The following is a 22,960-nucleotide window of genomic DNA, read 5'->3' on the forward strand; positions in this document are numbered from 1 at the left end:
CTGAATACATAAAATATATAGAAGAAAATATAGGTAAAACACTAAAGACATACATCTCAGTAACATCTTTAAAGACTCATCTCCCAAACCAAGAAAGTGAAGGAAAAGATAAACAGCTGGGATTACATCAAACTAAAAAGCTTCTGTACAGCAAAAGAGACACCAACCAAAACAAAGAAATACCCTACTGATTGGGAGAAAATTTTTGCACCCAATAAAGCTGATAAGGGACTGATCACAAAGATCTACAAAAAGCTCACATGACTCAACAAAAACAAAGTAAACAATCCTGTAAAAAAGAAAAAATGGGCAGAAGAGCTAAACAGACACTTCTCCAAAGAGGAAATGCAAATGGCCAACAGGTATGAAAAAATGTTCAACATCACTTATAATCAGGGAAATGCAAATCAAAATCACAATGAGAAACCACATTACACCAGTGAGAATGGCGCACATTAAAAAAAAAAAACAGGCAACTACAAATATTGGCAAAGATGTGGAGACAAAGGAACTCTCCTACACTGCTGGTGGGAGTACAAACTGGTCCAACCACTATGGAAAGCTGTCAGGAGGTTCCTCGGTCCACTAAAAATGGAGCTACCATATGACCCAGCGATTCCACTCCTAGGAATCTATCCAAAGGACACAAAAACATTATTTCAAAAGGATACCTGTATCCCTATGTTTATTGCAGCACTATTTACAATAGGTAAGATGGAAACAACCCAAATGCCCAAAAATAGATGAATGGATCAAGAAGATGTGGTATATAAACACAATGGAATACTATTCAGTAATCAAAAAGATAAACTCATGACATTTGCAGCAACATGGATGGGGCTAGAAGGGATTATGCTCAGTGAAATAAGCCACGAGGAAAAAAAATATTGGATGGTTTCACTTATAGGAGGAATAAAGGGGAACCAAATAAGGGACCAGGAAAAAATATGTAACAATAATAACAACTTAAAAAAGATAAAATTAGCAAGCAACCACAAAGCAGAGACATTCTGCAAGGAAGGGGAGGAAGAGGGCCCACCCAAAACAAGGAAGAGAAGAGCACCAGGGACTATGGTGATGGTTCACAGGTGAATTGGTGGTGGGAATTTTACGGGGAAGACACCTAAAAGGAGAAAGCATACAAGCATACATTGTACAAAAAGGAACAATGATGTAAAAATATATGTATATATATATATATATTTATAAATTCCTAAAAAAAATTAGAAAAGATGCAGTACCACCCACAAGAGGGAGGAGTGGCTGTGGGCAGACACACCTACAGTTATTACTTGGGTTCCTAAGACACACTACTGCATTAGATAAGGGGGTGCGAGAACAAGCATCCAGGACAGAGGATACATTTTGGGAGAATTACAGATATGAGGGCATAAAACTAGGACTAATGGCTTGAATATAAGGCTCACAATACAGAACAGTTGAGCCCTGAGTTGGGTCAGATTGCTAACACTTCTATATAGAAGACGCTACTACTATTTTACCATAATAAATTTTTATTAAAATAAAAATAGCATCATAGAAGGCCCTCTCCCTGTAAGGACTCTCATCCAGTCTTTCCTTTCAGTGCAAACATGTGCCTATTTTAAAGGCTCTATCCCAATGGGCACCACTTCTGTTAAGTCTTCAGGCACACCATTTTGCCCTTTTATATTATCTACATGTTTCATTAGAGAACATCTTTGGTTTCACATTGAGAAAACCCAGAAAAATCTAAGTAAACTAAACATGTTTTACCATAATATAAAAAGTCAGCAATTGGTCCAGAGGTTACAGTTTTTGAGTTGGCATCTCTGGGATCTTCCCATGGATGCAGGACACTGCCACCTACTGTATTCAAGACAGAAAGGAGGGACAGCAGGCTGCACCCCTCCCTTATTACAAAAGCAGATTTTCAGAAGTCCAAACCTCCATCACCGCCAGACTTCCCCTTGTGTCTGCCAGAACTGACTCATCGCCATGCTTGACTGCCAGGGAGGCCCCGGAAAGTCAGCATTTAGCCTTTCCATCCTTTTAGACAGTAAGGGGGTGAAAGGGGTGTTAGGGAAGGGTAATGTGTTAGCATGCAGCAGTGCCTGCACCACATGGCAGTATACCCTGTTGACTCTGCCTGCCCTCCAGCAGCCACTATTACTCCTACTATGACTGTTGTTTAGGTTGTCTGTCCCAGATGCTGTCATTTGCTCCATCTGTGTGCCTGACACAGCCTCAGGTTTACTTATTGTTCATAAGACATTTAACACACTGCCTGCCCTCCCACCCCCAAGTATTCATTCAACAAATATAGACTGAAGTGGGAGTCTACCATGTGGCAGGCTCTGGGCAGACTTACCCAATTCAGTCTGTACTGCACAGATGTTAAACAAATACCTTAATAAATGGCAGGGGCAGTGTGGTGACTAATTACTTGTATGTTTCAGCTGACCTTGAGGGGGGTACTTGTTCATGTGGAGACACAGCACACTAAACTTTACAGGCTAATAAGTCAGCATGCCATGGTGTGAATTCTAGCTGCTACTAGCTGTGTGACCTCTCTCTACCTCAGTTTCCTCACCCATAAAATGGGAGTATAGCTGCTTTCAAAGAGTTATTTGAGGATTATATGAAGAACTTAAAATACAGGCAAGTTGGTAGCATGGGTTTTTGGTGTCCTAATCTTATTACGCACTTTGTTGTGGATGCCAGACCCAGCTTTAGGAAACATGTGAACGAGCAGAGCCATTTTGGTTACAGGACGACCCAGATACAATCCTGAGGCTGGGGCGGGGCAGAGGAAAGCTGCCTGGGGAAGGACCACTCCGGACCGCTTGGGGCTTCTGCGACTTAGTGGAGAAGTGACAGCGGCGTCCCGAGCCGGGGTCGGCACCCGCAAAGCGTGCTAGGAAGGAGTGTGGGTTATGACAGGGAGGGAGGATCCCCAAGAGAGTGGGTGGAGGTTGGGCAGGGCCATGGTCCTGTGGGGACCCCTTCCAGGGCGCAACGACTAAACGTAAGACCACCGCGGTCTGGACCCCAGCGCCCAGCCCTGCTCCCGGCTCTGCGCTCCCGCCGGGCTTCCCCTTCCCCGGGCAGGGCCGCCTTCCGCGTCAGTCCCCCGCCGTGCGCCCCGCACCAGCGTCCACCGCCAAGCCAGGCGCCCTAGCCGGCCCTGGAGGAATGCGAGATGCGCCAACTACCCGGGACGCCAGGCGACCGCAGCGTCAGAGTAAGTCGGCAGCCCGCGCTCCCTGGCTCTCAAGCACAAACCAGGGTCCGCAGGGCCGCCGACCCCTCCCCAGCAGCCCAGAGCGGGGGCGTGGCTCCGCCTCAGCGCAGCGCGCACCGGCGGGACGCGCGGCCATGGGCGGGGCGGCGCGCAGGGATGCGCGGGACGTGGCGCGTGGCGGTGGGCGGGCCACGTTGTGATGGACGGAGCGAAGAGCGCGGCGATTGGCGGAATGTGGCCGTGGGCGATGAGCGCGCGGATTGGTGAAGGGCGGCGATGGGCGGGGCGAGGCGCGCGGATTGGCGGGATGCTGGGGGCCCAGGTTGGCGGGATGCGGCCGAGGACCGAGCGGCTCGGAGGTAGGTGCGTGGGTTCTGGGGTCGCGGCGGTCGGGGCTGGGAGCTGCGGGTGGGGCGGCGTCTTGCGGAGCCTAAACTGGTCACCGAGCTTGCCCGGAGCGCGGGGCACAGCCGAGGGCCTCCCCCACTGCACTTTGGGCGCCAGTGAGTCGCGTCCCGACCCGCTGTTGTGGGATAGAAACGGGATCCGCCCCACCTGGGAGATCTGACCTGCTAACAGCAGTGCTGAGAGGTGAAGGAAGGAGGAGACGCCTGCTTCAGCGCGGATCTTATTTAACACGTTACCTGCAAGCTGCTAGCATTCCATCACGTGTGTAAGGGAATCGCTGCCCTCCCCCCGCCCCCAGGGCACTGACCCTCGCCCGCTGACCCTGAACCCCTGTGGATGGGCCCACGGCGCACTCGCTGGGCTCCCACCGCAGGCAGCCTCAGCATTCTGCAGCTGGGGTGCCGCTACGAGGAAGACAGTAAACTTCAAGTATGCCTTTTGTTGGAAGGTAAATGCTATGAAAAATAAAAATTGGAGAAGCAGGCATGGGGAAAGGTGCAGTTAAAAGTCAGATAATTACAGGAGGAGATGAAATAATTACAGGAGCTAGTGAGCCAGCGCGTGTATGGTGTGGTGGGGCACAATGAGGGCAGATCTTACAGGCCATTGTAGGGACTCCAGTTTGTCGTCAGTGAGCTATTTGTATTCAGTGAGATGGGGGACCGTTGGAGAGTTTTGAGTGGAAGAGTGACTGATTTACGATATGCTTTATTTTTATGATGTAATCATAGGCTCGTTTTTAAAAGGTAGACTTATGGAATAATAAGGCTGGCTTCCATCCTGAGATGGAGCTGGTGCTGGGAGCTACATGGGGCCAGATGAGGAATTCCATTTAGGGGGTGTGAAATTGAGACCCAGGTAGGAGGTGTGGAGCTGTCAGTGGGCAACTGAGTCAGATAGGAGAAGGCTATGGTGAGAGAAGCACACCTTGCTTTTCTTTTTCTCCCTTTTTGCATGAGGATTATGGCAAGACATTGGTATCCAGCACCGCAGATTTCCAGTGTGGTTTTGACTTCCAGGTGGTGTGGGCTGCAGCTCGTCCCCTGCTTTCCTAGTGCCCTATGTGTACAGTGTGGTCAGTTGGGTTCAGATAGGCACACGAGGAAAGACACTGCTGTGGGGTGGGCAGGTGTTAAAAGAATACATTTGTGTCCTCACAGTGACCACCACCTCCCTGGCCTGGCCACAGGGTTCTGGACACAAGAAGCACCACCATGTTTTCCGAGCAGGCCGCACAGAGGGCCCACACTCTGCTGTCCCCACCGTCAGCCAACAATGCCACTTTTGCTCGGGTTCCTGTGGCAACTTACACCAACTCCTCGCAGCCCTTCCGACTGGGGGAGCGCACCTTTAGCCGGCAGTATGCCCACATTTATGCCACCCGCCTCATCCAAATGAGACCCTACCTGGTGAGCCGGGCCAAGCAGCACTGGGGTAAGTGACAGGTTTAGGGGAGTGCTTCCCCTACTCCCCCTCGACCTCCCATCCCAGAATGCATTTGGGGTTTTTCCAAGAAGTATGAGAAATGGAATCTTTACCTTTTCCTACTTCCCAGTTACCTTGGGAAAATTAGTCTCTTGATACCTCAGTTTCTTCTTCAAGTACTTATAAGGATTAAATTAGGGGATTGTGGATTTAAAGTTAGGTTTAGTCCAGAGTGTGGATGGAGGTAGGACTTGCTTCTGGGGGTGACAGGGATTATTTCACTGGCATAGAAAAATGTTTTTCCTTATCACCAGTGTGTTTATTCGTGTTTGTTCATGCTGTGGCTAGCAAGTACCTCAGTGTGGCAGGCCAGGTGCCAGCCACCAGAAGTTGAGGCCAAGTGGAAACAACCACTCCACTCTTGAGGGGACTGCCCTTGTGGACACTGATGTGAGTCTCTTATCCTCCTGGCCTCCCCTGTTTGTTGGGCATGAGTGTCAGTTCCTTGGGCTCTTTGGTCTTTCCTCATTAAGTGGCCTGGGCAATGCAAACCTTTTTCTTTTTTTCCCATTTCTTAGTGATCTCTTGCAGTTAAGTTAATCATGTAGATGAAGCAGGACCCCCATTTTCAACTTTTGAGTTATGCTGGCTATATTACCCCATTCTTACTAGCTATAAAAGTGGCTTTCTGGGCCTCCCAGGCTCAAAGAGTTAAATATTGCACAGTGAAGCTATCCTCAGCCTCTGCAGCAGGATTTCGATCCCCTGCTGTCCAGGGAGCTACCCACATGGCGCAGCAGACCTCTCCTGTCTCGCCCCCCCCCCCCACACCGCGGCTCCCCTCAGCAGTGTATTTCACTTGATCTGCCTGTTCTGCTTCCCACTCTGTCTCTGGTGAATCCTCTCACCCCCGCACCTCTGGACTACACCCTAGTGCATAAATAAATCTTTTTTTTTTTTTTTAAGTGACTTTCCATATAAGTTTTAAATTCATCTGTCACATTTTTAAATTGAAATTTTTGCAGGAGAGACCATGTCTTACTCATTTTTATTGCCTCTGGTACCAGGTTTAGTAGGTCTCAGCCCTGGTTGCACATTGGAGTCATACGGAAAGCTTTGGGAAGCCCTGGTGCTTAGGCTTATCCCGTCACACCAAGAAGGCTGGATTGGCTCTTGTTTTATTACAGGCAGCCATGAGAACACTTGACTGAAGTCTCCTAGCTAGATCATCATATTCATGAGGGACATTTTCTGTTTGTTTTTTTTTTTTAACTTTGGCAAAAGTGTTTCTTGCATTTCCTCTGCCATATAATGAGGGTCTCTTCTGATGTCCAGTGTCCTTTATCCTCAATGCCCGCTAAGTCCCCTGGGTGCCCTCCTCCAGTGGTGCTTGTGCGACATCTTGGGTTCTTTTCTGCATTATTCCTCTCTGGTACTATATTTCGCTTCCAGGTACTGTGGCTGCTGACCAGGCTCCCCGGTGACATAAATAGCCATTTTATTCTGCTAAGATTGAGGTCTGGAATTCAGACCCATGTGATTCAGTGGTCCAAGATGGTCAGGGCCTTGACTTGGAGCAAGGGCAGGCAGCAGCAACTTTAATTCTTCGGCCTGGTGATTAATGCTGGCTTCACCCACAACACCTCCTTATGGCTTCTCCATGAGGCTGGGCTCCTCACCAGAGCCTGTCTCAGAATTCCTTCTCCACTCCTGTTCTTCCTGAACTCACCAAGCCTTTCTTGCTTTTCCTTCACCTGGCACACTCTTTCCCCAGTCTTGCCTCATGACCTCATATTAAGGGTCATGTGCTTCTAGATGCCACCCCAACCATCAGGGCCTTCCTCATATTTTCTGCCTCAGTTCCCATTTGTTCATGGCACTTGTGATGTGTCTGATCGCTCGTTCACTGCGGTTATTTCTCCCCGCAAGGCTGTAAATTCAATGAAGGAGAGAGAGGGAGGCTCTAAGCTCAGTGTTCTCGAGATTGGTGCCTGGCCTGGAACCTGCACACTGTCTGGGTAGACAGATGTTCCACCTAGTGCTCAGGCACATACGTTGGATCCCAGCTGTATAAACCTGAACTTGTTACTTAATCTCTCTGTGCCTCAGTTTCCTCAGCCATATGGAGGAGAGCTAATGTTTGTTCTGGCATGTTGTTAGTGGATGAGTTCCTTGCAGTGTTTGGCACAAGCTACCTGGGGCTGAGTAAGGGCTTTGGGATCTGTTGTTTCCATTGGTATCTGACATTTTTATGGAGCAGGCTCCCTCCTTATTTTGTTTTGAATTATTCCCTTCTACTCCCCAGGGTGTAACTCTGTGGAATGTTCTCAGTTATTCCAGGGCAGGAAGGGCTCTTGCTTCAGCCAGCAAGGCTAAGGAAGGGGCTGGTTAGGCATGCATGTTATCCCATTGCCTACTGACACTGTTTTCTCCAGGCATGGCGTCTGTACTGACAGATTTCTGGGCCTCCTGGGACTTGTACACCTTCCCTGCCCCCTGAGTGACCGCTGCAGACAAGGCGTCTCCCCAGTGCCTTCCTGCACATTCCTGAGGCTGTGTTGTTTCCCAGGATCCAGGTGTTCTGGTGATCAGGGCTGACTGACTCCACAGGGGCCAGGAGAGGGTAGATATGAAGTTTGATTTTGGGATAACTTTGTTTTCAGAGGATGAGGCATTTGGGGGGATCTGGTGGAAGAATCCAACTCTTAAAGAATAGTATTTTTAGGGCAGGGCTCTGTTGAGATTTGGCATCCTCTTTCTAAGAATCAGTATTATAATTTAATTATAAACGAGGTGATACTCAGTTTTATGGCTGTAACAAACAAAGCCATAAACTGGGTGACTTAGATTTATTCTCTCCTAGTTCTGGAGGCTAGGAGTGCAAAATCCAGGTGTCAACAGGGCTGTGCTCCCTCCAAAGGTTCTAGGGGAGACTCTTTCCTTGCCTCTTCCACCTTCTGGTGACAGCCCTGGTGTCCCTGGGTTTGTGCCCTCCAGTCTGCTGTATTTGCACGTGATCTTCCCTGTGTGTCTGCCTCTTTCAGAGGAACACTGAGTATGCAGGGCCAGCCACATCCAGATCCTTCTGTCCTCCTGGGACAGTGATCCTTTAATCTGGGTAGTCCTTGCACTTGATGTCCTTTGCCTCCTAGCAAAGGCCAGGGCCCAGGACTGCAGTGCTCTTGAGGCCTGTTACCTGCCCCGTAAGGGATCCTGGGAGGACTGCCTGGTCTCTGAGTTCATGACCCTCATGTCTCAGGCAGTGGAATCCAAATAAAGAAACTGTGTGAGCTGCAGCCTGGGGAGAAGTGCTGTGTGGTGGGGACTCTCTTCAAGGCCATGCAGCTCCAGCCCTCCATCCTGCGGGAGGTCAGCGAGGAGGTAAGCCTGGCTTGCTCACATGGGCTACCCCCAGAACACTTTCCTGGGGAGACCAATGGAGTCACCTGCCATGGACCTATGGGATCGTGGCCAGGCCTCTGCCCAAGGGGGCATAGGGGCTGCACTGCCATCTCGCTGATACAGCAAGGGAGCCTTGGTAGGCTCTGGTCCCAAAACTACCTCCCATCTCCAAATTCTAGCACAACCTGCTCCCCCAGCCTCCTCGAAGCAAATACATCCACCCAGATGATGAACTGGTCTTGGAAGATGAATTGCAACGCATCAAACTGGAAGGCACCATTGATGTGTCAAAGCTGGTCACAGGTAAGGGGCAGAGTGGGGGGTGCTGGCGCACTTGGGCATTTTTGGAGCTACGGGTTTCGGGTCAGGCAGTGGTGAGACCCAGGTAGGGGGTCATGTCTCCCTGCCTCCACTCAAAGGCAGTGGCCCCAGGAAGCAGAGGCTCGGTCTGAGTCCTAAGTGAGAATTTGTTGGCAAAGCAGAGAAGCTGACTGGACTTGCCCACTGGGTGACTGGGAAGAGGAGGCAGGCCCACTGGCTCCCCTCCTGGGGCCTGACACTGCTACTCCCCAGGGACGGTCCTGGCTGTGCTCGGCTCTGTGAGAGATGATGGAAAGTTCCTGGTGGAGGACCACTGCTTTGCAGAGCTTGCTCCTCAGAAGCCCTCACCAACCCTTGACTCAGACCGGTGAGATATTGGCATTGGGTGGAGGGCAGCGGTCCCTGGGAAGTGCAGGTGCTGGGCTCCTTGTCCCCTGCTCACCCATTGGGTGGAGGGCAGCGGTCCCTGGGAAGTGCAGGTGCTGGGCTCCTTGTCCCCTGCTCACCCATTACAGTGATAGAGCTCCACTAGTGGCACCACATGGCCTGCCTTAGGGGCCGCTGCCTTTCTTGGCACTCAGGAGGATCCCAACTTCTCTTGCAGGTTTGTGCTGTTGGTGTCTGGTCTGGGCCTAGGTGGAGGCGGTGGCGAGAGTCTGTTGGGCACTCAGCTGCTGGTGGACATAGTGACCGGGCAGCTTGGGGATGAAGGGGAGCAATGCAGTGCTGCCCGGGTCTCCCGGGTCATACTCGCTGGGAACCTGCTCAGCCACAGCACCCAAAGTAGGGACTCTATCAACAAGGTAGGTGCTTGCCTGCTCTCATTCAGCCCTCCTTCCCCGCAGAGAGCTGGGGTCTCTCAGGTCAAGTGGGAAGTGCCCTGCGGTGATGCTGGAACTTCCAACCTGTACACAAGCCCTGTTTTTTGAGGGCTGTGGGGAGTAGCCCAAAACTTGTAGGTGGGGCTTTACTCTGCTTTTAGCCAGGCAACTTGGGTCTACTTTCAGGCGAAGTATCTAACCAAGAAAACCCAAGCAGCCAGCGTGGAGGCTGTCAAGATGTTGGATGAGATCCTTCTGCAATTGAGTGTGAGGAGCTGGGGAGCCAGCAGGCAATTGGGATTGGGGCCTTTGGGAAGGCACACCCGGGAAAGGAAGGTGGGCTGGGGTACATGTGGAGGGTACTGGGCGTGTGAATTCACCTGCTCCTGTGCCCTCCAGGCCTCGGTACCTGTGGACGTGATGCCAGGCGAATTTGACCCAACCAACTACACGCTCCCCCAGCAACCACTGCACCCCTGCATGTTCCCACTGGCCACGGCCTACTCCACGCTCCAGCTGGTTACCAACCCATACCAGGCCACCATTGATGGAGTCAGGTAGCCAGTAACCACACCCTGGTCTGACCCCTTTGCCTTAGGCACACCAATGTTGGCGGCAGGGGGGGTGGTTCCGGGTTGTGAAGGGCATACCTGGAGTTGGGCTCTTTCTCAAAGTTGTCTTGAAAACCCCCATTGAGAGCACCAGGTGAGCTCAGGGCTGGCCTTAATGGGAGGAGTGTAAATGGTAACCCCTATCCCACCTCCATGCGGGTCAGCTGAGCCTTGCCTTGCAGATTTTTGGGGACATCAGGACAGAATGTGAGTGACATTTTCCGGTATAGCAGCATGGAAGACCACTTAGAGATTCTGGAGTGGACCCTGCGAGTCCGTCACATCAGCCCCACGGCCCCAGACACCCTTGGTAACAGGACTCGGCCACACAGGGTTGGGCTGGAAGGCCAGGGAAGGCCTGACAGGAACACTTGATCCTTGGAGGGTTTGCAGCATAGACTTGCACTCACCAGCCTTACCTTGACCTACTTAAAGAAAAGTCCCAAAACTCAATGATTATTCTGGAAGCTACGTGGAATCTTACTTCCATCTCTGGTCAAGGCCCTGCTTAGAGCTGAAGGCCATGGGAGCATAATGAGCTCCTGAGCTGGTCAGAGCACTGCACCCTGTTGCAGTCCCAACTCAGAAGGGCTGAGGCCGCAGGGGCACACTGACTTGCCCCTCCAACTGTTGTTACAACTGGCAGGGCAGCTAGAGCTTGAGGGTGGATGCTCCATTTCCTATCTGGGAACCTCCCCACCCCCACCCCAATGTCCCCTTGTGCTGAGGTGAGAAGGCCCGCTCTCAGCTATTGCCCCTTCTTCTCCAGGTTGTTACCCCTTCTACAAAATGGACCCATTTGTCTTTCCGGAGTGTCCGCATGTCTACTTCTGTGGCAACACCCCCAGCTTTGGCTCCAAGATCATTCAAGGCAAGTTGTTTTCTGGGGATCCTGGGCCTGGGGACTCACTCTCAGGTGGGGACAAGATTCCAAGAAGGAAACTTACACTGTGGAGTTGCCCTGGGTCTGCCTGAGGCCCAGCTGTGCGTGCCCGGGAAGGAACTGAGTCATACATGCCCCTGTGGTGCCATCAGAGTTCAGTGCTGGTCACTGGGCTTTAGACTATGACCTTTATGGTGTGTCAGCCCTTTCCCCTTCTGTCCATAGGAATGTGTGTTGTCAGCTGGTGCTGATGCAGGGTATCTATTTACATTCGGTGACTTCCCTTTGAGCGCTTGAAGGCTTATGCAGAACCTAAGGTGGCTGCTTTACAGGTCCTGAGGACCAGACCGTGCTGCTGGTGGCTGTCCCAGACTTCAGTGCCACACAGACTGCCTGCCTCGTGAACCTGCGCAGCCTGACCTGCCAGCCCATCAGCTTCTCAGGCTTCGGGGCAGAGGATGACCTGGATCTGGGCCCCTAACTCCAAGGCTGTCTCGGACAGAGAGCCCTGGCTATTCCTTCTCTGTAACATCAGCACTGTGGAAGTTTTTGCTTTGTAAATAAAGCCTATTACTTGATGCTGAGTTCTTGGGCTAAGGAACTCCTGTGGAGGAAGCCCATGTAAATGTGCCTTTTCTTCCCACTCCCTGTTCCCCAGGCAGATTAGAACGAGCAGTCTGCAACACATCTGCCACAAGCTTGGTTTATTGGTGCAACCTGGGCAGGTGGTTAAGAAGTCTGCCCCCTGGACTTGCTAAACCTGCCATCACCCAGGTCAGCAGCCCATCTTCTGTAAGGGTGGTGAACGGAGCGGGAGCCTGAGTGACTCCTGATTCTAGGTCTTGGTTACATCCTTGCCCCACCCTGGCTGGGCCCATGCCAGAGGCACCTTCGATAGAGCTGCTGGGTTGGCCTAGATGACGCTGACCCGGTCATTGGCTGACCTACTCTCAGAAGTCCCCAAAGTTCACTGTGTAGGTCTCAACAGTGGTGTAGGGGAACTCTGGGCCTGTGACCATCTCCTCCCCCACCTCCTCCCCCGCCTGCCCCTCCTCCTCCTCTGGCCCCAGCTCTGTTGTCCCAAACTCCGTCACCACCTCTGTGTAAGTCTCGGTCTCCAACTCTTCCCAGTTAGTTGTGGTCTCTGGTTCAAAGTGCCAGGGTGTCAGGGTGGTGCTTGAGATAGGGGAGGGTGCAAGGGAGGGCGTGGGGGGCACTGTTGAAGGGGTGACTGGTCCTGCGGTGGCATTGAGGTTACGGAGTCTCTCACGCATTCTCAGTCGGTACTGCAGGCGCCGACGCTGCATGCGCTGCTGCTGGGGGGTCATGGGACGAGATGGGTCAATGCGCAGGATGGGCCGGTTCCCATTCATGGCCAGAATCTCCCGGATGCGCTTCCAGTTGGAGCGAGCCAGAATGAAGTTGCACTGGGTGGCCCCGATGTCGTAGTCCACGTTGCAAGTTTTGGCACTCGTGGTGTAGCCCTCTGCTTGCACCGTCACGCGGTACTCACCCGGGTTCAGGATACGCCAGTAATCGCCACCGCTCGCTACGAGGGAGGACAGGTCCCAGCACTCTTCTCAGATCCCTTGGCCCTTCTGCATCCCCCCCAGTACATTCAGCTCTCCTCTGAGCTCCCCCAGCTCCCCCTTGGGTCCTCCTCTGAGTCCCCACCACCCCAGTTCTCTGAGATCCCCACTCCTTCCAGGCCCCCCTCCAGCCCTTTCCGAGTCTCCCTGTGCCTGAGGCAGACCCTCTGGGAGGGGTCAGAGGAGCTGCACCTGCCTCATCAAGACCACACGGATTTGCTCCTCCACCTTGGGAAGGCAGGGCAGAGGTATGCACGCAAGTTACCTGTCTTCACCCCGTGGTTAATGCCACTCACGGAGATGGTGGCATTGGCAATAGGGATGCCCTGCTCATCTGTCACAACCCCCTTGATGCCGCGGTGAACCTGCAGGAAGAGAGAAGGCCTCTGTCTACACGGAGACCCCAGATGGCCCACTGCTTCCATTTCATCCAGCCTCTCTGGGCCAGTGGGCCCCCAGGGCCCTACCCCAGCCCCTCAGTGATCTCTCCCCTCCGCCAGCCCCTATGTTTCCAGACCCCTACCTGCTCCATGAAGGTGAGCAGTGCTTCCTTGTTGTTCTCCCACTCTCGGGGTAGCTCACTCTCATGAGGGAACTTGTCACAGCCCAGATACATGGAGAGCTCCAGGCAGTTGGTGTGCAGGTAACTGAAGTCATTGATAGCTGAACAGGGCAGATATGGTGTTGCGGTCACCCCATACCTTGTACCAAACACCCCACCACAGCCCCTTCCAACCAACTCACTCCCAGATCGGGGGTTCCATTTGGCCCCGTTGACGATGCCCATGCCACTGGTGTAGTCCTGTGCTTGGCACCCGCCCCGGTAGGGCTCTGTCATGGTGAGGTGCGCAGAAGCATAGGAGATGGCCAGCCAGCGGAAGATGGCGTGATCTGGGGTCTCCTGGGCCTCGGATACCTCCTCCTCATCTCCCTGGGCAGCTGCCAGGGCTGCAGCCAGTAGCTGTTCCTGACTCGGTGTGTGGGCCATGTCATAGGGGTAGGATACTAGCCGCTCCCCACCATTCAGATTTGCTCCCAGCACAAAGGGGTTCTTCTCCATCCAGGCAATGATGGCCCGGACCTCTGTGGACACCTGGAGGTGAGATGCCCACAGCATGAGGTATTGGCCACAGCCTCCAGCACCCTCCATCGACATTCCGGACCCCTGAGTTCTCATGCCCCCTCTGTCCCTCCAAATCCCTGCAGGCTCAGCACCTGGGCCCCCAAGTCTGAAGCTCTGGGACCCCAGATCCTAGGCTCTTCCCCCAGGCTCTACTGGCCAGGCTGCAGCCTCACCGTGGCATCTGGAGAGAGGTAACGTTCAGGGATGGGCAAGTTGTTGTTGGGCACCCGATAGGGGACCAATTTCCTCTCCTCAGCTCCCCACAGCACAGAGTTGAGATCAGGGAAGTCCTCATAGATGTCAAAGCCCTCCTCAGTCCAAAGTCCCAGCGCCCAGTTCCCAAACTCTGAGCCCTGGGGGAACCAATGGGGTTAGCATCAGCATCTCTTATGTGCCCCAGAGCCCCCCCAGCCCTGTCCCCTTGCCCAGCCAAGGTCCACCCCAGGGTCCCAGCCCCGCCTCAACACATCCATGCTGACCCTAACCCAAACTCTTGTCCTGCCCACTTACCATCTGTGCTGCCACCTCATAACCATCAGGGTTCAGTGAGGGCACCAGGTGGATGCGTGTGTCATGCACCAGGCTGCGCACCCGGGGGTTCCCGTCGCGGTACTCACGGCATAGGTATTGCATGAGCAGCAGCAGCAGCTCACGACCCAGTACCTCATTGCCGTGGATCCCAGCTGTGTAGCGGAACTCAGGCTCACCTGCAAGGGCAGGAGCCTCAGCAACCAACCAGCCTCCTGAGGCCTGGGGGATTGGAGGAAGGACCTAAACAGGCCTCGTGCCCCAGAGACTAGGGAGCGACTGAGACTTGTGAGGCCCAGTCAGGCATAGTGGACCCCCAGAGGATCTCCAAGGACAGCCAGGGTTTGGTGATCTGGGAATATCAAGGGTCAGGTCCACCTATAGCAACAGACTGGCCTCTAATCCATGTGAGGGAGATATGCCTTCAGGATGATATGGGGACCCTCACCCAGTTCATGATCCCCAGGGTTGTCAGAGATCTCCATGGCATAGATCTTGAGCCCACGTGAGCTCTTCCCCAGGCTGTATGTTCTGGTGATGGTGGGGCACTCTTCATTTACTATCTTCATCAGCTGGGTGTAGGAGAGGACACCGAGTTACACAGCCCACCCCGCTGTCCCTAGTCCACCCCTGTGAACTGGTCTTTATGGGGAAGACCTCTATGGTAGGAGTGGCCCCTGCAGGTGATCCCAGGCCCCAGGAGCAACCTCTAGGCACTAACTCTGAAGGGAAAGGCTGTGGGGGTTCCTTCTTAAATGAGAGATGGCCAACCCTTTCACCCAGCTGTGTCTTGGATGTGAGAGGGAGTGCTCACACAAGATACCGTTAGCCCTGAGCCCTGTCCCTGGACAGGAACCTCATATCCGGGACTAGTGCCCCACCTGGCGCATGTCCTTGTAACTGTGGTGCCGGAAGTCCAGGTCATCAGTTGTCACCACCTCGTTTTGTGCATAGTAGCTATGGACAGCTGCAGAGGGGTGGGCAGATAGGGTCCTAAGCTGGCCACCTACCCTCCCCAGTCACCCCAGCCACCCCTTGGAGCCCCTGCCAGCTCCCCTGCACTCACGAGTCACAGGACACCCAAGCACCTCCAGGCGCATGCACAGGCTGCCATTCCAGGTGATCGGGTAGATGCGGATGAAGCGGGCCACCACTGGCTCCGGGAGCTCACTCAGCACGGGCGTGTCCTTATCCACATTCCCATGGAAGGTCTGGGGAAAGGCAGGCCTCAGGACCATCCCCACCCCAGCTGAGAGCCCACCTGTGGCCCAGACAGTGGGCTAAGAATTGAGGGCTTGGGTACCCACCATTTCCTCGTAGCCATTGGTGTACATCACCCATGTCTGGCTGTCGTTGCTGAAGCCCACGAAGAAGGAGGTCACAAAGTCGTCACTGGGGAGTAGAGGATGATCAGGACAAGACTGGTCTCCCTGCCCCAGGTCCCAGGCCTTCAGTCGACTCAGACCCCCTCTTCTGGGTCCAAGACTTGAAGGCTAGCAGGGGTATGGCGTGCCTGGCCTGGAGGTCAGGAACAGTTCCCGTGCCCACTGGCCCATCTGCACATGGAGAGCAAGCTGGGAACATGGCCAGGGACCAGGGTTGGGGATCTGGGGAGTCTTAGAGCCATGCCTAGGACCACCTGCCCCCCTACCAAATGCCCATGAACCTGGTGAACGTACTGGATAGTGGAGTCCCGGCCCTGAGTGATGACACCTGTGAACTTGGTGGTCCTTCTGGTGTCCACCTCAATCCACTGGGTACGAGAGTCATCCTCGGCACACCATGCCCCATCGTAGTAGTCATCCTCATTGGCACCAGCCTGTCCGGGCAGCAAGGAGGCTGAGCTAGTGGACAAGCCCTGCCCAGCTGGGAGATGAGCCTGTTATGACACCCACCTGCATGTTGAGACGGCCACGCTGTGCCCCCAGGCCATGGCGCAGCATGGAGGAGGCCCGGATCTGGTTGTCCTCAATGCGGTGTGACTCCATCCCGATGGGGGGACACTCTGGGGACATGGCATCCCAGGCTGGTGGCCCACTGACTCCATCCCTCCTTCCACCAAACCCAGAACCAAGGAGCCCAAAGCCCACCCCTCACATCAGCGGTTTCCAGTCAGGGCAGCTCTGCCCCTGCGTGGCTTCCCCAACGTGGGCTTCAGCTTTTCCATTTGGAGAATGGACCGATGACGCCAAGCTCCAAGGAACCATAGGGACACTGAACAGCCACCCAAGACCCAGTGAGACACAAGTATCATCTACATTAATGCCATCTGCACGGCTGTCTTGTTAGTGCAAGGCAAAGACACACCCAGGAGCCTCCCTTCTGAGCCACAAGAATTCAAAAGCAGGAAAGGGTCCTGGAGGAATCATCAGGAGATTCGGGTTTGGGATCCATGTTGGTGACTCGCTCCAGTACCAACAGCCTGCTGCTACACAGCCCTCACACCCACCCCCAGCACCCACAAGCACACCTCCAGTCCCACACCCACCCCGGAGCCCCTACATACATCCCACAGCCCCCCACAGCTCCACATACACTGCGCAGCCCCACTCCCAACCCACCTCCTATTCCAGCCACCACCCCATCCCCTAGCCCAGCTCCCACTCACACCCCAGCTGCCACACATACCTCCAGCCCCCACCCCTAAGGCCACCCCAACACGCACGCACACCTGGGCCCCTCACTCACTGATTTTCTCTCTTGGCATCCACTCCTCCAGCTCCTCTCCCTTTCGGGGCCCTAGGAGCAACAAAGGGAGTCAGTCAGTGCTCCAGGAGTCTGGCTGCTCTCCGTGTGGGCCCAGCCCCAAGCCCCAGTGCACACCTTTGTGGTCCTTGCCCTTTCCCGCAGACCATTTGTCTTCCTTCTCTCTGGGACTGCTCTCCTTTCTGGGTTTCTCTGAAGGGCGGAAGATGGGAAGAGCCTGTCAGGTTAGCTCTGAATTTTCAGGAACATGTGGAAATGGGCATCAAGCTGAACTGGGAGGCCTGCGGGGGTAGGAGTCTGAGCCGGGGGCAGGTGGTTTGCAGGTCTGCTGAACTGGAGACAGTTGGGGGTACAGGTCTGATCTGGGAGCATATGAGTTTGGGATCAGGCCAAGATGGAGGCAGGCAGGTGGGGGCTCAGGTTCGCAGTGTGTTGGGGCCAGGGGTGGGAACAGCCTGGTTTCACTCACTCAGCTCCTCCTTCTCTTCATCTGTCTCCAGCTCAGGGTTTGGCTTCTGGGGCGGCGGAGGCCGGAAGTAATAGTCCACTGCAGGGAGGGAGAGCCCTGCTGAGGTGGCCCAAGGCTGCTCCCAGACTCACACTGTGAACTGGAGCTCCAGGAGTCACAGGAGCCAGCGGGTAGGACGGGCGGAAGGGAGAGAGCAAGACAAGGAAGTGGGATGGGGTGGGCCCTGAAAAATTCAAACAGGCCAAGACGGTGGGGTCCTTTGGGAGGAGGGGGAGGCCACCTGGACCCAGGTGGAATGATCAAGACCCTGGGGGAAGTCACCAGTCTAGCCCACCAGGAGAGTCTGGTCTGGGAGAGGTGGGACAAAGCTGGACGGACCGAGAGTGGGATTTGGGCACAGAACAGGCCTTGAGTGACAGCCGGCAACTGTGGCTAGGGGGGAGGTAGTCTTGGGGTTGGGGGGGGGGGCAGGGAAAGGGCAAGAACCTGCTCAGGGCTGAAGCTTAGGAAGGGAGAATAGGATATGCAGAGGCGGGGGGGAAGGAAGGTGCCAGCCTTGAAGGGGTGGGAATCCCAGGAAGCAAGCTGGCAGGGAGCCCACGGGCAGGGAGAAAGGGCAACATGCCCTAGGATACCCTTGGGGGAGAACAAAGTCAGGAACCAGGAAGGTAGGGGGTAAGGGCCAGCCTGAAGGGAGGAGATCAGATGAGGGTGGGCATGTGCGGGACACTTGGGGGTAGCTAGGTGACTACCAGCAAGTTGAAGTTACAGAGTGGTCGGGGCCGGCCCTGGATGTGTTGGGCAGGGCCCTGAGCACTCACTGTTGTCATAGTCTGGGATCACATAGCCATCTTCATAACTGGGGGGCAGCGGGGCGGGCATCGGCTTCATAGGTGGCTCTGTGGGGGTGGGAGGCAGGTGTGGGCTCAGAGCTCCTGTGCCTGGCACCCCTCCTCTCCCTGTCTGCCCCCATCCTACCAATCCTCTCCTCTGGTGTCTCGACCTCCAGCCTCGGGGACTCAGCTTTCTCCTCAGGACGCTCAGGCCAGATCCTCTCAGGCCTCCTCCTCCTGGGGGGCGGCCTGGGTTGCTTCTGGCGGCGGATGTACTCAACTGAGAGGGAGGAGGGTCTGAGCTGAGCTGGGCCAAGTCGCCTCCTGTGAGGGTGAGGGGGATTTTGGGGGAAGGGGAGGGGAGGCTGGGGGGGGGGGGTGCCTCTGGGTGGCCCATCAGGGATCCAGATCCAGATGGGGCAGGTGGGACCAGGCAGTGCCCCCGCATGGTGGGGTCCTACTCACAGTCCTCATAGTCTTCCCTCTCTATGTGGTCATTGTAGTCCAGTGTGGGCAGTTCGGTCTCCGGCTCTGGAGGGAAATAATCATGGCCACCTTGTTGAAGATACTCACTGATGCCCCCACCCAGGCAACCCTGGAAACCCAGAAAGCCAGGCTGGTTGGTCCCCTGAGGCCAGGTGGATGATGCTCACTCACCAGGCTGGTGCTCCACATCAGTCTCTCCTCCTGGACCCTGCCAGGGATCTGCAACACAAACCCCAGACAAGAGTCTGCCCTATCCACATGAGAGACTAAGTCCTTCACATCAGAGAGAGTCTCTGACATCTCACGTCAGCTACACATAAAGCCTCTACAAGATCTGGGCCCTGTGATACCTCAAAACCACAGCTCACTCCCAGGGTCCTGGGCTGCTCTGGCTCCCAGCACCTGGCTGGTCTCCCTGGGTCCAGAGAGCAGGACAGCCTTCTAGGGAGCCCAGGCCTTGCTGTCTGGGAGGCCCTGATACAACTTTGTCCCAGCTGAAGGGCACCCTACAGGCTCTAAGTTAAGCAACACATAGGTTCTGGGTGGGGCCCAGGGATAGATCCCAGAAGTGGAGAGCAAGACCGACTGATGGGGCCTCCCCGGTGGCGCAGCGGTTGAGCACTGGGCTGCGAAGCTGCCCGCAGCCTCTGCAGGGCCAGTTTGATCCCCGGCTGCTCCCCGGCCACCGGAGGAGGGTCCCACACAGCGCGCAGACCTCTCCTGCCGCCCGCTGCTCCCCTCAGCAGTGTACTTCGGTCCTTCTGCCTGTTCTGCTCCCCGCTCTGGTTCCGGTGAATTCTCTCACCCTCCCACGCTTCTGACTGTACCCAGTGCTTGTATAAATAAATAAATAAATAAACCTTACCCAAAAAAATTCTTAAAAAAAATAAAAATAAAAGACCCACTGATGAAGCCCACCCATGCCCAGAGGAGGCTGTGGCACTGAGGTAGCCCCAACTGAGTCGCCAAATTCATGACAATAGTGAGGTCCTGGGGGCACTGAGGGTCTGCAGGAAGCAGGGACCTGCCCTCACCGCTTCCTTCCCATAGCCCAGCAGGCTAGAGGCCCACAACTCCAGAAGAGTAAGGCACATACCTCCCTCCTGGGGCAGCTCCTCAAGACGGGGACTAGGGAGTGGCCTCAGTGGATTTTCTGGGGGGGTCTGAGTGGGGGGCCTCTTAACCAGGGGCCTTTTGGTGGCCTTGGGTGGCTTCTCCTTGGGTGGCTTCTCCTTGGGCTTCTTGGTGGCCTTGGGTGGCTTCTCCTTGGGCTTCTTGGTGGCCTTGGGTGGCTTCTCCTTGGGCTTCTTGGTGGCCTTGGGTGGCTTCTCCTTGGGCTTCTTGGGTGGCTTGGGGGCCCCCTCCAGGGACTGCTTGGTGGACTTGGGGCCTTTGTCTTTCTTCCCTTTCTTTCCTTTGTCTTTAGCCTTTTCTGGAGGTGCTAACCAAGATGCAGATTTAGGTCAAGCTCGTGGAGAGCCCACTTCATGCCCCATGTGCCCCCACCCCAAGCCCCACCCCCAAGAGGCTGACAATGTGGGCTCTTGTTAGTCTCACATTTCCCACATAAGGAAACTGAGACGTTAAGTCATTTGCCTTGTAGCAGGGAAAGGATTTCTGTCTGCAATCTATGCTGTCACCACCACGTCTTGGCCTGAGTGGCTCAGGTCCCAGGGACTAAGCCTTTACCCTCCCATCTGCCAAAACCTCAATGAAGACCCCCTGAGACCAATCCTTCACTGCATGCCCTCTCTGCAGTCATGGACAGCAATTGTCTGCCGGGCATGGAAAGAGCAGACAGGTGGCAAAGCCCTCCAGCCCGGGAGAGCACCCAATCCAAGGGGGAGGCCCTCTCATCCCTGTCAACTACCATACAAAGTAAAGGGCATGGGCCCTGGAGTCTCCCTGAAGCTACCTGCAGTGGCAAGAGAAACTTCAAGAAATGGTTCACTATCAAGAAGAAAAGGGTCCAGGGTGGGATCAATAAGGGACCCTGGGGTCTCACAGTGGGCAGAGGGGCAGGCAGGAGCTACATCTGCTTGCCCATCTCAGAGTCTGAGGGAGAAAGCAGGCCAGGGGCTGGCTTAAAGTGGGAGTCCTCCAGGACTCTGAGCAAATGCTGTTGAGAATTTAATGGGCGGTAGAGTCCACAAAGTTGAAACCAAGAGAATTTACAAAATGCAGACAGCCAGGAGAAACAGGGCTGCCACAGCAGCATCCACGAGCCCAAGAAAGCCAGGGGATGGGCAGAGGACGGTAGAGGTAGAGGGAGGTGGTGGTGGGTCCTGCTGGCCTCAGGAATGATGGTTGGTGCTTTGGAGTCCCTGGGAGACAGAGATCAACAAGACCCTTGCCACCCTCCAGAAGGATAAACAGCTAAGATTTATGGGCAACTGATTATGTAAGAGGCCCTGAGCTGAATGCCTTGGTGACGCATCACCTCATTTAACGCTCATGATAACCAGGGACTGCCCGCTATCCATTGCTACCTGGAAACCTTTCAGGGAGGGGTCCTCTGCACCCCCCTCAGCTGCCTCTTGCTCCTAGAGTAGATGACCAGGCAGGAGGGTGCTGGGGAACCCTTCCAGAGAAGGCCTGAGGTTGGGACTCTGGCAGCAGTGTGCACATAGTTGGCGTGTGCCACACACTGGTTGAGTGGCCCCAGTAGGTCACAGGGCTGTGGCACAGACCTGGAGAGGAAGAAGCAACCCACCCTGTTGGCTCAAGCCTCATTCTTCTGCGGGTCTGGGGGCCGGGCCGGAGGCCAGGGCCAACCCAAGCCAAGGGCAGTGGACTTGCTGGATGTGCCTCCAGACCCAAAGGCTACCGGTGGCATGGACCTCTGTTTGGTAGTTTCTGGCCAAACATCTGGGCTCGAATGCCTTACAGAGTCACTCCTCACTGGGAAGACTGGACAGTGGCCAAACCTTGCTGAGGCCTCCATACTCACCTAAGGTGCAAGGCACCCGTGAGTGAGCCCCCCATCATGCTTGGGGCACCCCTGCTCAGGGCTCTTACCCTCTCTGGCCATCCCCAGACGTGGCCCTGGCTTGCCCCCAGTCTGGGCTTTGCGATTGCCCAGTGTGGGCTCTGGGGCTGGCGGAGCCTCCACGTCGTCCTCCCGGGCCTCCGGCTCCAGCTCTGACAGGAAACCCTCGAGGAACTCCTCGATCTCGTCGTCTGTCAGCACAGTCTGTGGGTGCCCCTCGGGGAACAGAGCCAGCAGAGCCAGCAGACAGCCGAGCACCGGGGCCCCGCGCACGGTCCCCATGGCCGGAGCTCGCGCGGGGGCCGACTCCGGGGGCTCCGGGGGAGGGGCGGGAGGAGCGGGAGAGGAAGGGGGAGGGAGGGGCGAGGCGGGGAGGGGCTCCGGTGAGGCCGGGGTTCCGGGGGTCGGCGAGGGGCTCGGGAGAGGGGCAGGCTGGCGGGTCCCGGGTGGAGCGCGGGGAGCTCGGGGCCGGGCTGTGGCTCCGAAGTCGATGGGGTCTCAGAGGAGTTCGGGGGGGGGGGGGGATTCCCAGGCGCCGGCGGCAGCTCGAGCTCCAGACCTGAGTGGCGCGCTCCAGAGCGGACCGCCCTCTCCGAAGCGCCAGCGGCTGCAGCAGCAGGGGCGCGGGGGTTTCCGGAGCCGGCTCCCCCCAACCCCACCCCCGGGGGAGGAGGAGTTGGAGCTGGGTGTGGACTTCGGGGCTGGTGGCGGGGTAGGAGGGGGAGTAACCCTTCACGTTGCCGTGCGCTTGGCACTTCCCAAAGCGGGAACTGCGGGCGGCGTCCTGGGGAGAAGCCTGTGCCTAGGAAGTAGATTCTGCGGGTTGGGGTGCAGGGGATGGGCGCCTAGGGCCTGAGGGGAAGTAATGTGGGAGGGCGTAGGAGTCCTGAGGATGGGAGTCCCTGGAAGCGAAACTGCCACCCACCCCTCTGGAGGTGCCCAGGACCCCTGATAGGAGAGCCAAATCACCGGCAACTTTGAACCTCAGGGACCCTCCCCATCTTGGGGACAGCAGAAGGCCCCTGAGGGCACCTGGCCAACCCACTCTTCCTTCCCTGGAGCCTTGGCCAAGCAAATGTGTGAATTGTCACCAGCTTTCGTTCAGATGTCCAAGAAACCTCCCAAGTCCCAGTACACAAGACC

General features: G+C 55.5%; 2 protein-coding genes across 4 annotated transcripts; one reads left to right on the forward strand and one right to left on the reverse strand.

Annotated features, from left to right (window-relative positions):
* Nucleotides 1–4,845: 4,845 nt before the first annotated feature.
* Nucleotides 4,846–11,618, forward strand: POLD2 (DNA polymerase delta 2, accessory subunit; the record flags this gene model as incomplete). Its single annotated transcript, XM_084248252.1, has 10 exons — nt 4,846–5,069; nt 8,320–8,437; nt 8,638–8,761; nt 9,032–9,146; nt 9,384–9,582; nt 9,787–9,867; nt 10,000–10,157; nt 10,394–10,521; nt 10,981–11,082; nt 11,427–11,618. 10 exons carry the CDS (start codon nt 4,846–4,848, stop codon nt 11,573–11,575), a joined length of 1,398 nt encoding a protein of 465 aa, XP_084104378.1. The 3' UTR covers nt 11,576–11,618.
* Nucleotides 11,619–11,809: 191 nt separating this feature from the next.
* Nucleotides 11,810–22,099, reverse strand: AEBP1 (AE binding protein 1; the record flags this gene model as incomplete). 3 transcript variants are annotated; one of them, XM_084248372.1, is made up of 21 exons in its annotated part: nt 11,810–12,643; nt 12,949–13,048; nt 13,207–13,346; nt 13,428–13,776; nt 13,980–14,159; nt 14,317–14,513; nt 14,783–14,906; nt 15,216–15,301; nt 15,401–15,545; nt 15,642–15,726; nt 16,014–16,153; nt 16,230–16,339; nt 17,023–17,073; nt 17,158–17,232; nt 17,510–17,587; nt 18,331–18,408; nt 18,488–18,622; nt 18,808–18,873; nt 19,000–19,073; nt 19,921–20,269; nt 21,847–22,099. In XM_084248372.1, 21 exons carry the CDS (start codon nt 22,097–22,099, stop codon nt 12,045–12,047), a joined length of 3,414 nt encoding a protein of 1,137 aa, XP_084104498.1. In that variant the 3' UTR covers nt 11,810–12,044. The 3 variants fall into 3 exon arrangements, with proteins under 3 accessions (XP_084104498.1, XP_084104497.1, XP_084104496.1); XM_084248371.1 differs by lacking the exon at nt 19,000–19,073 and having other exon boundaries at nt 18,808–18,914; nt 19,900–20,269; XM_084248370.1 differs by lacking the exon at nt 19,000–19,073 and having other exon boundaries at nt 18,808–18,910; nt 19,863–20,269.
* Nucleotides 22,100–22,960: the final 861 nt, after the last annotated feature.

The sequence above is a fragment of the Talpa europaea genome (genome assembly GCF_964194135.1).
Source record: "Talpa europaea genome assembly, chromosome: 11".
NCBI lineage: Eukaryota > Metazoa > Chordata > Mammalia > Eulipotyphla > Talpidae > Talpa > Talpa europaea.